Source organism: Hydractinia symbiolongicarpus, chromosome 13, assembly GCF_029227915.1.
Source record: "Hydractinia symbiolongicarpus strain clone_291-10 chromosome 13, HSymV2.1, whole genome shotgun sequence".
Lineage (NCBI taxonomy): Eukaryota > Metazoa > Cnidaria > Hydrozoa > Anthoathecata > Hydractiniidae > Hydractinia > Hydractinia symbiolongicarpus.
In genome coordinates this window covers 12,205,104-12,222,717 of record NC_079887.1, presented here as the reverse complement: position 1 = coordinate 12,222,717, position 17,614 = coordinate 12,205,104, and the positions used below count along the sequence as shown (strand labels likewise).

General features: G+C 41.8%; 1 protein-coding gene across 1 annotated transcript; it reads right to left on the bottom strand.

The window, feature by feature from the left end:
- Window positions 1–660: 660 nt before the first annotated feature.
- LOC130623995 (uncharacterized) lies at window positions 661–3,537 on the bottom strand. Its single transcript, XM_057439554.1, has 2 exons — window positions 3,336–3,537; window positions 661–1,574 (listed from the first exon to the last, which is right to left on the bottom strand). Exon 2 carries the CDS (start codon window positions 1,558–1,560, stop codon window positions 1,141–1,143), a length of 420 nt encoding a protein of 139 aa, XP_057295537.1. The 5' UTR covers window positions 1,561–1,574; window positions 3,336–3,537; the 3' UTR covers window positions 661–1,140.
- Window positions 3,538–17,614: the final 14,077 nt, after the last annotated feature.

Here is a 17,614-nt window from a genome sequence, read left to right as displayed (position 1 = left end):
ATTTTCTCCGGACAGATACCTTGTGTGTTTTACCAACGAGCTTAGGAAAAAGTTTGATTTTTCAGCTGATTCCTGAAGTCTGCTATTTTTAAAGGGACGGCAGTCAATTTAAACACGGGGTTTTCGCTGAGTCTTCGTTTGAGTCAAAAGGGGTATTTTCACGAAGCGAATTGAACGGCAAATTCGACGGCGAATTGTATCTGAGCATGCGCATTTTTGTTTCTTTTGATTTTGCATCGAAATATTCGCTTCGCTGAAAAGTAGAAACAGTTCCTACTTTTTAGCGGCTAAAGGTTCCGCTGCTAGTTTTTGACCAATCAGAACGCGGTTAACTAATCTAAACAATGAATTTGGCGCCTTTTTTTTTGTCGTGAAAATTAAAAAGCGAATTCGCCGTTCAATTCGCTTCGTGAAAATCCCCCTTAAGCTTTTGAAAAAAAAAACTCATTTTATTATAACCTCGAAGAAGAAAGCTTAGTTGGGTCCGTAGTTTGCCTAAAAAGAATATTTTTTTTTTTGATGTTTAAGGTGTGGAGCACACAACAATATATATATTTTCGCCGTCAATATTTCCATATGTACAAGATATTCACAAGTGTAAAATATAATTCAAAATATAATTAGTTACTTTCACAACGATTAAATATTTAACTCAAGAAATATTGTTAGCCAAAAATAAACAGTATATATTCTCAGAGATAAATGATACAAATATTTTCTAGTTGCTATACTTTAACGCAAAATAAAACCAAAATATATACACAACAAAAAATATACAAACGAAAAATAATCCTTAAATTTTCATTTTTCTCAGCTGCCATTCACAAAATAGTTTTCCAAATAAATAATTTTAGCTACTTTAAAACGATAAACTTTCACAGCATGGACCCAAGGTGCTTGAAGAACAGAAACCAACAAGTCTTTGCAACAGGTACAAAACATTCCATCGATAATTAAAATTTAATGGCGTACACGATATTCTACCGAGCGTGCGCGTAGTCTATACAGAAACCTACGTCGACCATGAATGATTTCATCTTTGCTTGCAAATAACGTTGTTTTACGAGTATCTAACTCAACAACGGTCGTTTCACATTTCACATTAATCAAATAGTGTACCCTATAGTTCCATTTAAAATTTTATTCTAAAATAATTTCTAGCTTTGGTTTGATTTTAAACTCAAACAAGTCATCATCAGAATCAATGGAACTATCTACTACTTCGAAATCATTTTTCGCTCTTCTTTCATCCATCAACTGTCTTGTAAGAGTGTCTAGTTTATTTTTCAAATATTTTACTTGTCTCAGAGACTGTCCGTACTTTTTCATTACATCGTTCAATCGTTCACGGTATTTCTGGTTTCTCATTTTTTCTTCTTTCAATCCTAACTTGAGAGCTTCTTTATTTGAGATGTTTATAAACTCACATTCGGCACAGATGGGATCACAATTGTGAATAACAACATAATCTGCGAGTGAAAACGAGTGCGTCATTATATCGTTGTCTTTTTGACTTGCAAATGTTTCCAGCGTCGGAGCATTTTGCTGAGGAGACATCATTAGTGATAAAAAATCTAAAAAAGATAATGATGAGAAATGTTAACCCTGGCCATACGTGTTGATTTAATTTGTAAAAAATGATGCAAAAAAGATTCTCTTCCCAAAATATTATTGTCCAGTTCCTAAAACTTTGAAAGAAAACATTCTGAGCACGTTCTTAATATGTTCTTAAATTTTCACAAAATCTCATCTGTAACGTTTTTATAGACTAGATTCTTATAAAATTGTTAGTACGGTATTTTTACACACAAATCAAGTTTAGTCCAAGTTGTTCTTAACCTGATACAAACTAGTATATCGTACGATCTTTGATTAAAAAATCGCATAAAGCTCTAAATTGATAAATCTAAGCGGTTTCTCTCATATACACAACGCACGCTGATGATAATAAAAGGCTCAACGGTGGAGAAATATCGTACCACAAACGTGTATATGAGACTGACGTGGGGTATTTTAATTACACATAACAAAAATTATATTACAACATTGTCTACTAATAATTAATTGCAGATAAAAAAATTCCATATGCCACATATATTTGGAATTAATTAATGTTACCCTTAACAAAAAACCTGAAATTTGATCTATCATGAGCATAACGACTCATCAATGTAGCAATCACTGTGCATATGTGCATAAAAAAGCTTGCCATTAAGTTAAAAGATATAAATACGAATCAAAGATCGGTAAAAAAACAGGAAATTGCTTTGCCCTAAAGAAGAAAATCTTCTGTGGAAACAGGAAACCAAAAAGAACGGAACTAGAATGAAGTAAGAGAAAATGTGGTTCCTGTTACCATAAATTGATTAAATGAAAGAACTTCCCTATCTTTTACATGTATAAAAAAAGAAGGTTTTTGATACGCGATCTCATGTTGTGTGTTCTGTTGAAAACGTGATGACCTACTCACTATGTCACGCGGACTACATGGGGTACCTGGGAATAAAATAACATAGTTTGCATTTTATACATTCCTGTGTATCCTTTTTTTTGCTGTTCAGTCAACTAAATATTTTAGCATCATTCACACAATTTGTTTTCTATATTTAATATCATTGTGTTGTGTCAGAAGGACAGAAATGTAAAATGTGCATATGGTCTAAAAACAATGAGAGTTTAAGTTGTTCGCTCATTTTCTGTATTGAAAAAAGGAAGTAAAATTATTTTATTTTATAGAAGAAATAATTAGTCTCTCGACGAATTTAGGATGTTATTGGGAGTTACCAAACTTAAAACATATACGAAGGAGTTGTAACTTTTCTTTTCAAAATATTTCACAAAGTTGTAACAAAAGAAAGATTTTTTTAAACATGGTTAGACGAAATTCCGAACTCGTGTATTTCAGACTTTTTCGTTTTTACTTAAAACACAAAAACCATAAGAAATGAGGCTAATGTTTACTAACATTAGCTGCCAGCTACGATATTTGCAGAACTTTAAAATTTATAAGTGGCGAAAATTTATAATATTCTGTGAAATAGTAAAAAAAAAACGCTTTAAATTATAAGAACAGTATAAAAAAATTCAGGCTGAACATTGAGAAAATAAGAACACTTTAGGCTGAAAAATATTTTACTCGTTGAAAAAAACGTTGGTTTAAAAGAGCAACGATTCGACTTTCAGATAGGTTCTGGAAAAAAAAGACTCGTTTTGTGAAGATTAATTAGAAACTGCATTGACACGCCTCTCCTCGCCCTTTTGATCTCTGATCTGTTTCAAAATGGTAGCTGCATTGGAACCACAACAAAGCGAATACACAAAAACAAATTATTTACCTCGAATTTAAGTCATGAAACTTGCTTTGGGTTTCAAAGCTTCTGCAGTAAGATTACAAAACAACAACAACTTTGTATTTTTATTTCTTGAATGTGTAATTTCTTTTTTAAAAAAACTGGCTCTTCCTCCCAAGCACAACTCATCTATGTTTTATTAATAAAATATTTCATGAATGAAAACCCTGACAACTGTATTTAATTACTAGAATGGCCTCAGTTTTTTTCGCAAGTTTAAAAATATCAGCTGATAATTATAACAGCCAATCAAAGTCAAGCATGCAGAGTATAAGCCAATCAAATACTTTTATTGAAAAGATCGTTTGGCTTATTAATAATTCATAATGAGTAAAGTGGTTATTGTTCGGAAGGTGTAGACGTCAAAAGATCTTTTGAGTGAAACGAACAACAAAAAGCTTTGTCAGCATTTTTGGCATTACGTAATGATGACTCAGATAATAATCATCGTTTGCTAACGTTTATAAAACATAAACAAACCTTTCAACATTACTAAAAGTGTTTAATTTCTCACCACACACGTTTGTTTTTCTTATAACTATAAAAAAACTAAACTTGGATGGATATGTGTGTGCATTTTTTCACAGCCTTTTAAATGTTCTAATTTTTGCTTTTTTTCAAAAGTCAGATGTATGTTGTTCTTAATATATATTTAATATATATATATATATATTAATTTTATTTATATATTATATAACAAATTATAAATATTCGTGTATATTAGTTTATTGCCAAGACCAAAAAGAAGAGAGTGAGTGTATCACCACGCTCTAGTATAAACCAGGTTCTTATTAAAATTAACTTTAATTTTTGATGGTACTTTCTTATTTGAGAAAGCTCGAGCCAATTATATTTTTCGATTGGAAAATCATTTGAGGGATCTGCCCACTTTTAGGTGTCATAATGAATAGGCCGTTTTGTGAAATTTCTACAAAAAAACAATTTATGCCAAACTGTAAATGTGTTACTCATAGCCAACCTTGATCCCAAGAGCTGTTGTCTTTTGCATATCGGACGACTATTGGCGCAGCGCCGATGAGAGACGAAAAGCACTGGGGCCGAGGTTGACTCATAATAGCCATGCCGTGTTGTGGTTACACCCACACGACAAAATACAGTCAAGTGAATCTTGGGCAGATGTGTTTAACGAGTTGCCAGGTTTGAAGAAAAGTTCGTCTTTAGGGCTATTCTGCGCCTATGATATCCTCACGGAGCAACCTCGATCCCAGGGCCTGTAGCGTTTTTTGTTCATCCTCATTTCAAAAAACGCTACAGGCCCTGGGATCGAGGTTGCCCATGGAGTTGTCTGACAGGATATTAGACGTAGAGCCTTGGGAACAGAGTTGCAATTAAGGGATTTGGCTCGTGTTGTATCAAACGTCAAAAAAATTGACTTAGGCTCGACGCGAAAATCAAGTAATACTTTTTAGATAGAGTTTTACCAAATTTTTGGAAATAGTTCTAGTAATAATATCCTGATGAGACGGCTCCGTTGAGGATATCATGGCAAACATACTCTCTCGTTGACGAAAATCAGTTGATTTAACGTCATCATATCATTTCGTTGCCAAAACATTCAAAGCATGAGTTGATGTAGGAATAGGTGAACCCAAGAGGAGGAGAGTGAAAATATTTAAATTTCAAATATTTTTTTGTGTTCTTCAAAACTCGTCACCCTTTCTTACGAATTAGAAGGAAGATAAAAAGGCCCTGGAGACAAGGTTGGTGCGCTTATTTGTTGCATTAAAGTTGTTGTTTTTAATTTCTAGATGCCAGTTTTTATCGTTTTCGCTCATTTAGGTACCGTCCCGGTTGTTGCTAAAAGGTTTCATAATATTTTACACGATATGCTATGCTCTCCACAGTAGAAATTCTATCACAGGAGAAGTTTTTGCTTGCGTCAGGTATCCCTTCACGTCAACAACGCATAAACCTTGTCAACAGTGCTCTTTTTTCACTTTTTGATATTGTAAACTCAATATCAAAAACTGAAAAAGGGTCCTGGGAACGAGATTGGTGACGCGATAGTACTTCTTAAATGCATGTGACGTACAAACATTCGAACATACAAGAGGGAATAATTTTTGACTACGCATGACACATCACGAAACTTCTAATTGATGCGATTTTTTAAAGTAGTGAATTATGACGATGGTACGTTCTGATACCAATTAAGTAAAGAATTTTAATAGTCATTGACATGTCTCATTAGAGGCGCTACAAATTACTAGCTGGAAATAAATCTCCGTGTCATTATATATTACGTATCGACGATAATTTCTAATAGCATGAAGACTTTTTTTAATGACTTAACAAGGCAGCTTTTTTGGCTCATTTATTCCAAGAAATACAGAGTCGTTCTAGGACAGTCGACGGACGACGAAGACAAATTCCCGAAATCCCGAATCCGATATAATCCGACAATTCCCGAAATACCGATAAAATACAACGCATGCGCATTAGCGACTAACGGGAATAATGTTGACATCAACAAAAATAGAGATTGCGCAAGTGAGTGGGGGAAAGTCTCATACTCAAAGGCTGTCCCCCAAAACTCTGGTTGAGGTTCTATCCCCTAAAAGAAAGATGGAGCGGTTTCAAAATATTCCAGATCGTTTCATGACACATGATTTGTGCACCATAGTGGTTTAAGAGCACCCCAGGGCGCTTCAGTATGTTCCGGAACATTTCAAAAAGCGAGAAATGTGTACCAAGGCCACCGAAAGGGTGTTCGGGATGCTCCAGTATGTTCCAGACCTTTTCAAAACGCAAGAAATGTGTATCAGAGCGGTGGGAAGGTTTCCCCTTTTGCTTGAGTTTGTTCCAGACAGGCACAAGACCGAATACATGTGCAATAGGGCTGTTTGGCATAGACCCCGGCTACTCAAGTTTGTTCCTGATCATTTCATGACTCAGTAAATGTGTATCATTGCAGTTCGGGAGAGCCCCAAAACGCTGCATTTTGTTCCGGATCATTTCAAGACACAAGACATGTGTATCGATGCTGTTAAATGGCTGCCATATCTAATCGAGAATGTGCCAGACACGCTCAAGACACAAGAAATGTGCAATATGGCGGTTATGAGGAAACCCCAGTTGCTTGAGAAATATGTTCCGGAGCATTTCAGATCCCAGGACGTGTCCCCATGGGGGTCCTCGTGAGACTTATCATAAGGTATGGAGATCACTGACTATCTTACAACCCCAGGTTGTAAGATAAATGGAACAATGCGATGAGTGTGAACGGGTACTTGACATCTATGACAGATGCTCCTGTGGATGGAGGTTCTTTATAAAAGGTAAGATGCTATGCTGGTACTGTTTCCAAGAGTACATTACGTATAATGGTGGAATCTGTCCCTGTACCAAACCCTAGTTGAACTTCCTTATCACAAAAATAAAAGGATGTTCAAATTCGATAACGAGAATGGTAACTCAAGAGACTTTTATGCCAAAGCGACTCCAACATTGAAAATATCGTGCTAAGAGATCCTATCCCAGCAAACAAGGGCAAAGATGAACGCTTCGTCATTGGCTATAAAAATAGTGACAACAAGCTATCCCCTCTATTAATCAAAACATCTAAAAAGCTCTATTCCAATGGTGCCTTGCGTTACGATGAGGGCTGCTCTCTTACCATGTTATTCGACATCTATAACCACCCCGAGTGGTTAGAGAAGTATGAGAGTATCCTGACCAAGGTAGAGTCCTTAGAGGGTCATTGCTTCACCACTCCCCCTGTTAAAAAAGGTAAATAAACCACCACCAAGGTTAAGGAGTGGGAGGGCAAAGTCAGAACCGACTTCCATTCCAAAAAAGTACCACTAAAACAAAGCTACGAGTGCAAGGCCATCATCAAGCTATCTGGCATCTATAGGCAAGGCTCAAATTACTACATGCAAACCTACTTGGAGGAGTGTAAGTATAAGGTTGTCGAGTTTTATGGCTCCCGCTACCTTAGCGATTCCGACTCCGATAATGAAGAGGGCTTCACTGTCTTGTAAGTGGATTATCAAGGTTCTATGTTGAGCTTCAACATAGAAACAAACATGAACGTTCCGGAACTGAAAAAGGAAGCGAAAGCATTAAAGATCCGTAACTACTCAACTATGAATAGGGGTCCTCTTCTCGAAGCCATCCGCAAGGTCAAGTACAAGGACGCTTCTACACAAACAGACGGTCCTTATTGCGAACCTTGCGTTACGATCGCTTGGCAGAAAAATCTCGAAGAATATTTGAGACAGCTCTCTGAAAAGCAGCGATGTGTCGTACATGATGGTGACCACATCATCGATTGAGATACCGGAGAGATACTCTAAATCGTCTAGTATGTTGAACAACACACTAGATTATGAGTAAGCTGGCGGCTCCTTTAAGTACCGCTGACATACTGTGCAGATTGAAGTTTTTTCAACAGTTCACGCCCTTACGCGATCAGCTGCTGTCGTTCCCGTTCATTGATCGAGTCCATGATCTTCTTGACACACTGTCTAATCTGCTCCTTCAGCACCATATAATTTTGTTTTTCCTGCATAATTAAGCTGAACTCGTGGTCGTCAACGCGTTCATTCTCCTTGGCTTTCGAGATCAAGTCAACGATAGAGTTGAGCTTGGTATCTGCTAGTAGTCTGATGCTCTCATGCTTCTTACTCTTCTTACTCTTGACACCCTACGGAGATAGTGATCCCACCCATAGTCACGGCCAGTGGTACACCGATCCCAGATAGCATGCTACCAATGCCAACGCCGGAAGTTATCACACTTACCGCTATAAGGCCATGATCACAGATCCTAACCCACGTACCATGCATTTTGAACTTTTCAGCGAGCTTGTCACGCTCTTTAATCTCATCTCGCAAATATTGTTCCACTTCTTCGATCTACCTCAGTCTGTATTTTTGTGACGTGTCCTCCTCCATACCCTCCGGGGGTTGCACTCGGTAAGCTCGGGTAAAGCTTAGCAAAATCTGTCATTTATTCTATCAGTAAGTGCATAGTAATTCCCACGAACGAAACATTCTTATCATGGTGATGCTCATCCGTCAACATGAACTCGAGACGATCGGTGGAGCCTTTCAGGGGAAGGTATATAGTAGTGTCAAAACTCCACGTAAGCATGTCTCCCCATACGGTTAGCTCCTTGGTGGGGAGCATAGCCAGTATCTTGGATTTTTTACCATCTAGCAGGCAGTTATCTTCATCTAACTGAACGCAAACAAGTCTCAGCCGCTGGTATACATCAGTCCTATAGAATGAATCGTAGTCACCCTTCATTAGTATTTTTTACTGGGATCTTAGGGTAGACCCAAGAGCTCCTGCAGTTGTCGATGAATCACCACCGTGATAGATGCGAAGGGGTCCTAGTTTAAGTTAAAATTCCGTGATATCTTCGTCGAGTATGTATTTCATTCTAACCCTCCAGTGCAGGAGTGGAGGGCCCACCATTTCAATTTGTGGTCAACACAGTTGAACTTTGCGGTCTACTGTGCGACATCCGCATGTGGCAATTCCATGCAGCATCTAAACTCCCCCTTGCCTCTTGCACGTGCTGTGTATAGGTTCCATGTGTATTTTCAGATCCGCAAGATCCTTTGCAGAGCTTGAGATCCCCTTGCCAGGTGCCAAAGGGTTTAGAGTCTTGAACAACCCTTTCAGCAACCAAAAGCTCCATGCTTTGACTCGTGATTTTGGTGTATCTGGTAGTGAACAAGAGTGGAAAAAAAAGACCATTTTTAGCTCCTGGCAAGCGAAATGTAAGGACTATCCAGGTGCAGGCCCCAGCTATTTTGACGGTGGATCCATGAGTCGTTGGGTAATCGAAACATCTCAGGGTCTCACTCGTATCGGTGTTGAACGCCTGTCGCAAAGCGTGAGGTTTTATGCGTACTTGATACTCCAAAGTCAGGCTAATGCGCGATCTGGTATAATCGGGAGTGAAGAGAGTGCAATCGATGTCCATCGTCTATACTTAACAAGATTCGAGGATGTCATCAAAAGGCCTACCAACACAGGTACGGAGATCGATGAGTTTGAGAATGTACTCAGGTATGCACGTAGCAAGGTCGATTATAGTGTTGCTCATGGAGTGTATATGATTCCGAGTGATATGGGGCTGAGGATAGGTAAGATCGCTAATTCTACGAACAAGATCTTAATCAGTAAGGACTATTTCACTATTGGTGTTAGCCCGCAGATTAACGCTGCCAGACCACAGAGTTCCAAACATCAAGCACCAAGGGAAGAAATTAAAGCGGAGGGTGCCACCCTCCCCCAATCGGAGTCGCATACTACGCCGAGAGTTGATGCAACTCAGCACTATGACACCAAGGCTACCGTTATCACGTTGGGAGTAGGGATAATCCTTGCTCTCATCTGGATGAAGAAATAGGTCTAATGTGTTGATCAACATAATAGACTTTCTACGATATCTTTCCACCCTTACTCCTCCTGTTACACACATACGCAACAACAATACCCACAGCAGCAGCCATGGCCATGTATAAATGCTTTGCCGCGAACTCGACAACTCTCGCTGCAACTCTAAAAAAGAACGACACCACGCTGCCAATGATTCCAGGAAGAGCTTCACCTGCCTTGCCTGCTAAGTATTTCAGGAATCTCCCGAGTCTTTCAAACTCCTTACAAAACTCCTTACAAAACTCCTGCTCCAGCACCTCCCCCTGTACTTCCCGCTACGGCATCTGTTCTTCCTCCAGTAACAGCGAGCACGATGGTTGAAATCAGGAGACCAAAAGCGGAGACGATACTGGCTATAGTAATTCTCTTCGAACAGGATCCTGAGTTTTTCAGCCAAAGTTTTACCATCCCCTGCGATCTTCATCAGAGTCTCCATGATGTGCAGCAGCTGGCTCTGAGTGTCGGATGATAGTAAACCGTGCGCTTTTGCCGTAGCCTCTTTTTGATCCCGTAGTCGTTCCAGGTCTTCCTTGGCCTTGGCAATATTCCCGTCCTAGATAGCTAGCTGTTCCTCGGATGCTCCAGGTGTGGCCTTCTTGCTCTCGAGCCTCTTCACCTTGGCTTCTGCTTTGTCGATCTCACTGTCATGAAAAACCATCTTGCCCTTCAAGTGCTAGAGGTTACAACGTAACGTTTGAAGCTCGCGGTTTAACCCTCTTCTTTCACGCTCTGTGATATCACCGCCAAAGGAAGTATCTTCAATCAGGCTCTCCGTGTCATCGAGCACGTTCTCGAGTAGCGGCATCATTTCGATGTCATCACCCTTTTCATTGACATTATCGAATTCGTTAAGGAGCCTCTGAACTATCGTCTTACTGCCCTTGTGTGGGGTGCTATAGTCGGTAAGGCCCATAGCCTGTAGGCGTTTCGCGCCCAACCTCCTCTGTATCTCGGCAACTGCTCTCAATTCTCTCTCCCCCTTCGTAAGCTCCACACCATCGAAAAGGAGCTGGTTTCCTCGTGCTTTAAATTTGTCGTACATTTTCGCGATTGGCTGCCGTAGCTCCTTACTTAGGAGTTCATAAAGATCGTCTACCTTCGATTTGAGCAACTCTCCCCTTGCGTAGATCGTGATATCTCCGCTAGACGATTGACCCTGCTCTTCTGGTGTTGGGGTGGACACAGGAATATCCTCGGATCTACTGAAAGGTACCTCCTCTCTCCCACGGTCAAGGTCTTCCTCCGCCGTGAAATCTTCATCAAATCCTGGATTATCTGTCATTTATTCCACTCTCATAGCGCTACTAATAAATGTACGGAACTAAGCTAGATCTGCATAAGGAATTAAAGACAATGCTTGCCAGGAAAGGCAAGAAACAGCGTGTCCAGGTCTCACACAATCCTAGCACGATCAACCAAAACGAAGATTTGTACGCGGACGTAGCCAATTTGGGTAAAGATGATGTAATTTTCCCCAGCTCCCTCAAGCTCCTATTCGACCTGGAGCTTACTGATACCAACACCAAACGCACCATCGTCAGCAACATTGGCAAGGCCCTTGTTCAAAACCTTCGCATCAGCCTGAACGGTCACGAAGTGCAAAACATCAGCGATTTCAATGTGTTCGCGGTGGCTCCCAAAGTTTGAACGTGAGAACAATCTAATTCTAGAGGGCATTAACCCCAATGATGGTACCATCAGGGCTCTTCAAGTAAAAGCTAGTAACCATGCAAGCAACAATGAGGAAGATGCGATTGTGGCAGCGTATGGGAACACCTTTTGCATCCCCATCGGCAAAATGTTCGAGTTGACGAGGGATCTACCATTCTATCAAGCGAGCTTATATGATAGGTTACAGTTTGTACTGCACTTCGCTCCGTATGATCAAGTCATCAAAGATGCTGGTACACCAAAATCAGGGTATACCGAAGCTAAACCAGTTGATGCTGGTCACAAGATCACCAACATCGCGTTCGAATTCGATAAAGTGACAAACGAAGATCTCGCGAGTGCTATGATGTCTCGATACTCGAGACTCGCCCTGCCCTATGAGCGTGTACTCCGCAGCAAGGTTATAACAATGAAGAAAGCTGATACCTCCTACAACCTCCAGATCGATACTCCAGCGAAGTCTCTGAAAGGCGTTTTACTATTATTCGTAGAAAAAGTGAAGGCGTACAGCGAAGTCAATGAGGTCTTCTACAACCCAAAGATAGAGAAAATCGCGATCACGGTGGAAGGTGAGTTGAATGAACTCTACTCGCATGCTATGCTCACCAAAGATCATCTCGAGCAAATCGTTGAACTCTTCGGATCCCACGATAGCAAAGTGACCAATGGTCAGTTCTTCACGAAGCGCTACGCCCTGTACATTGATTTCCGCAGTAGTCCAGATCACAGTATCCATGGTTCTGGCAGACCCTTGCAAAGCTTAGCGATGGCATCACTCTCCACATAACCAAGAAAGATACCAAGAAAGATGACGATACAAGCGGGGATATCCGCTGCTATGTGTACTTGCTCCAAGATGCGCAGTTGAACATCTTGGATGGGCGCTTACACTCTGTGGAATATTATAATAAACAATGGCAACTATTGGTGTACTCGTAGCGGGCGCGGAGATTAACGCGTTGGCATTTTCAGGAAGTAACTTCCTATTCTCCAAGCTCTCGAGGCATGGTGAAAAGGAGCGCAAGAGACACAATAAAGCGATCGAACAATTACAAGAAGCTCAAGCAAAGTGGGTACGTGAGAGGCAAGCGAAGATCGATGCATATAACAAGAGACGGGAAGAACAGCGTGCTGCGGGGAAGAGTCTGAAGGAGTTTGATGAGGGGATGCGGGACTATTACATCGCGACGATCGAGAAGGCCCCGAAGTTATCCGACTTTTATACCCCATTAAGCAGCAACAAGACGGTGAGTTGACGTTCATTCTTGGATCTTTCGCACTTCCTCGGTTTGCAGCGTATAAGTGGGCCTAGATGCAACGCAGAACGTTTTCGATTTGTAATAAAAATGTCGAAAGCAACAGCACATATCGTTACCCCTGAAGAGGAGGAAAAACTAAGCAGTATCTACTACTCTCCAGAACATCTCAGGACCGGTCGAAAAGCGATCAAATTACTCGCTGCACACTCTGGCCTTTCTAAAAAGAGAGTTATTCACTGGCTTTCTCGCCAACTGCTCTGGATCAGGCATATTCGAGGGCCGAAGCGCATTAACTACCCACATTTCACAATTACAAAGCCCAATGAAATGCACCAATTTGACGTGCTCTATATGCCCCACAATAAAGTGTATAGCAACACGTATAAATATATACTCACGTGCATTGATGTGGCTTCGAGGTATAACATAGCGAGGCCTTTGCGTACGAAAAAGGCTAGTGAGGTTGCGGATATGCTCAAGGACATTTAAAAAGCGGGAACTCTGCGTTATCCGAGTATATTCCAATGCGACAACGGTTCAGAGTTCAAGTCTGCCGTAAGCAAGCTTCTAAAGAGCAAAGGGGTCGAGATAAAGCGTGCAACGATCAAATACCACCACACTTTCACGGCGTTTGTCGAATCGTATAACAAGGTGCTGGCGGAGAGACTCTTCAAACCTCAAGATGCGCAAGAGCTTGCCTCTGACGAAACTAGTACCACTTGGGTTAAACACTATCGTGAAAAGTTTGAACAACATCAAAACCGCTATGATTGGTATGAAACCTTCGAAAGTGATCAAGCTCGAGGAGGTGCCGCAAGGTGAGAAAAGGCATGATGAGAAACCGTTAGCCGATGACGGTCTATACTTGTATTTGCTGCGGCCTGGAGAGTAGCATGGTCATGCTAAAAGACGTGCAACAGACGCTTGGTGGAGCAAAAAGACGTATAGACTCGACCGTATTGTGACAGGTACCCGTCTCCTGTACTATTTGGCAGATGGACCTGATCGAAGTTTTGTGTCGGAGGAGTTGATGCTAATACCAGAGAATGTTGAAGTACCTCCGGAGCATGTTCAAGAGTGGTAAATTTCTCGAGCCAGATGGCCATTTTACCGGTTCACTCGCAGCGGGTGAACCGCTCAGTTGATAAGTGTCGGTGCCACCGACACTTATCAATTTTGACCACGTGGCTCGTGAGTAACGCCGTGTTTGGTTGGGTGTGGACTCTGGAGTCCACACCTTGGGTGTAGGTACTTGGATCTAAGTACCTCTTGGAGATCGGTAATAGCGTCACCTATACGCATTTTATACTTGTCAGGCACATGTTAAAGAGTCGTAAATTTCTCGAGCCAGATGGCCATTTCATCAAGTTCACCGCTGCGGAACTTGCTCAGTTGATACTTATAGACATAGTTTTTGTGGCTTTGATAGCTTATAAAAAAGATATCTGCGCGCTTACTTGATATCAATGTCAAACAGCTGTTCGAACAGCTTGAAGTGGCATATGTGTCGTTGCACGTGCCCCTCTTCTGCAAATCTATTGAATGCGTGAATACTATTGGCATTATCGATAAAGACGATCTCTTCAGACTTGGGGTATTGATCTTTGAACCATCTTCTTTTGGTGGGTAAAGCACGTCTTTGTACGCGTGCGCGGTAATATGAGAGGTGGTGAAACTCATCCTCATCAGGAGTCGTATGTTTATGATAAATCATGATCACATTGTCTTTTCGGGGATCTTTAGCATGTGGCACATACCTTTCACGAAGTCTCCCATTTTCTTGGCACTGTGCCTCGAGCTGTCTATCCTTTTCCTCAAGATCGTCATTCAACACCACAAGCTGTCTATCCCTGTCCTCGAGATCATCATTAAGCAGTGCCAGGGCCATATATCTTTCTTCGATGACCACGTCATTTTCCTCAATGGTCGCGGCGAGCCTTAGAATTTCTCTGGGCATAGCCTCCTCTACAACCCACCTAAAAAATGATTCTGCTTCAGGTTTATGACACCTCAAGAGGATACAATAAAGGCCCGCTTCTGTCAGTAAAACCGTGTCCGGATGAAGGGGACGCTCAGCGTTCTCTTTAACATCCTCTTCCATAACGTCCTTATATCGTATTATACACCTGCTGGGGACATGGGTTCGAAACACCCTCTTCCCATTTTCATTATCCATATACCCAAGGGCTCTAACAACATCACGGGCCACTAGGCATTGCCCTTTACCCTTTACGGTGAAGGATCGGACTTGTTTTCCTTTAAAAAATCAAACACAAGAGACATATCTACTTGTTTTTTTGATCCGGGGATCATGTCCGCAAGGACGGGGCTCGTAATTTTTGCTGACAGCTAAGGTGAGCCACAGGTTCACCTTAATACTTACCTTACCCCAGGAACCGTCTAATGAGACGTCGTGCTATATACGTCTATAAGTGCCCGCAGTCTACCTAGAATATCAGGGTCCCTTGTATTACTTTCCATCCACTTGAGTCCTTTGAGGGAGATGAAGATATCGTTAGGATTGCCTTTGTTATTTCCGAGCTTCTGGCGGGTGTTTTGAAAACGGGCTGGAAGGGCTCTAAAAAGACGATTTATATTGGACTCAACGGTATTTTTTATCTTGTACTTTTTAGAGTAATTCCAACCAGTTGGATGTGGACAGAACCCGGGTTTTAATATTTCATCATATAGTGGATCATGGCAAGAGCCAGCGACGAGACACAGGCGATTAAAGCAATCCAATCGATGTCCGCGTCACTTCAAAATTTTCCAGGTCCAAGGGTGATTCAACCTAATGTACGAGCAGGCGTGCTCGGACATTTTGAGTTGAGCCTTGATTCGACTCCCAATCCGAGATCATGTTCGTCTCTTCATCCACCAGCTTCATATCGCTGCGCTTGTGGGGTACCATATGAACAGCTGCTTCTTCTGCCGACGGAGATTTTTAGGCAAAGCCGTGTATGACTGCGTTAACAACCATAAGCTATGCTTTTGATGTCTCCCACTGATGGTCAGCTCGAGCAGAGGTTGACGCTTCTTGTCGAGGCTCTCGTCCGCTATAAGATCGTCGACGATGAACAGAGTCTCTTTACCCGCGAACAGCTTCGATAGTTGCTTGATCCAGTAAAAGAGGTGATCGCCCGGCTCTATCAGGAACGCATAGTCATCCTTCCAAAGCGATGCTCTATCGAGGTAGGTCTTTTTCCAGCGGATGGTGGGGCAGAGGATGACAACGTTGAATAAATGGTGCTTTTACTCGTTCTCCAGGAGGTCGAGTACACGCTGGGTCTTGCCACACGAGGTAGGCCCGGTGAAGATTGCTGTATGCGGCTCCTTGAAAATATCCAGAGTCATGATTATTCTGTCTGCCATAGACAGATAGAACCTTGTGGGGTACTTACTCAGGAGGCACCATGGAACGCTTTTACCAACCTTGTTTTATCGCGTAATAATCGAATAATATCGCTCCTGTCATATATCCAGCGAGCTTTAACCCGTCCTCCATATCCATCTTGGCCCCTGGTCTAGAAACTCCCAGCGCCTTTTTCGCACCTAGTGCCAAGATGATAGTATATGATACCAGTCTGACAGATTCCCACAGGGAATCGACGACTTCTTTCTGGTACTCTTTGCTGCTTATTTATATTATAGTTTATTGCATGTGAAAAAAGTCGGTATCGGACTGGGTTGTAGGCTCTCGCTGAGGCTGCTCCGGTGCACGTGTTTCAGCAGGCTGTTGATCCGCTGCGGGCTGCTTACGCGTAAGGTAGTAGACACCAACAGCCACGCACGCAAGTATGACAAGGCCTACACCAATGTATACACTGCCTGACTGTATAGAAGTGCCTCCAGAAGAGGTTTTGACTGTAGATTCTACAGCACCCTCTTGTTTCTTCAGTTTCTTTTCCTTCTTCAGTGCCGCCAACTTGTGACCCCACGCGACTCTCCCTGGGTGCTTTGCTGGCTTTGTGAAGACTGTTACTTCTTGTGGTTGTTCAACGCTCATTTCTTTGTAAGTCGTGAGACTTACAAAATCACCTTCAAACCCGTGACCTTGATCTTCTGGAATACAAATACCCAGTGGGGTGGCCCTCAGGCCGCTTCTGCCAGCGTACTTTATTCTATTAACCTGTAGAACCATCACCAAATCACATGCCTGGGGTGGAAAGCGATCTGCTGCCGGCGTCAATATTTTATCGTGTGAGTCAAAATCTCCCAAAATGCTGCGTAAATCTGTAAACGTACCTTCCTTCTATACCTTATTAGCTCATTGGTTACACGTTCAACTCTTTCACGGATGCCCATGTGTATCTTTGATAGACTGTTTCCCATTGTTTTCTTGCTGTTTATCATACTTCTCTTCAACTACCTTGGACGTTGAGAGCTGCGTATGATTAAGGGTATGTGCTGCAACGAGCAGAGGTGTGAGAAACTTTCCGAAAGAGGAGTACACTAGAACCCCCAAGTCAGCCATACTCTCCTTGATAATAAGGTCCTCTTCCAGGTCTTGACGTAGGGCCTCGGGACTATCGAGAGGCACCATGTTGCTGGCAGCCTTAGCATACATGATTATAGCATGACAGGAGAGTGCCCCGGCTGTTTTTTCTCCCTTCTCCTGGATCTCACGCTGGATGAAATCGGCATGTATCTTATCGATCACATCGGGTGATGCTTTGTCAAGGAAGGCTTCTGTACACTTCTTGGGTAGGAGGTGTGCCTTGCCTTTACGTGCATCTTTCAAAGCCTGGCGTTTGTCAATAGGTTTTTCACGTTGCTCCAAGGCTTCTGCTGGGGTATCAACTTCATTGAATATATCAGCGAGATTGGACATATTTATTAATACCCTCCTGTACTTCAGATAACCAAACACGATCAAAGCATACGGAAGGAGTATAGCAATTAGTAGCAATGCTTCTA

Bases quoted from the DNA above. Each gene is read 5' to 3' on its own strand.
- LOC130623995 (XM_057439554.1), bottom strand. From the start codon at position 1,560: ATGATGTCTCCTCAGCAAAATGCTCCGACGCTGGAAACATTTGCAAGT.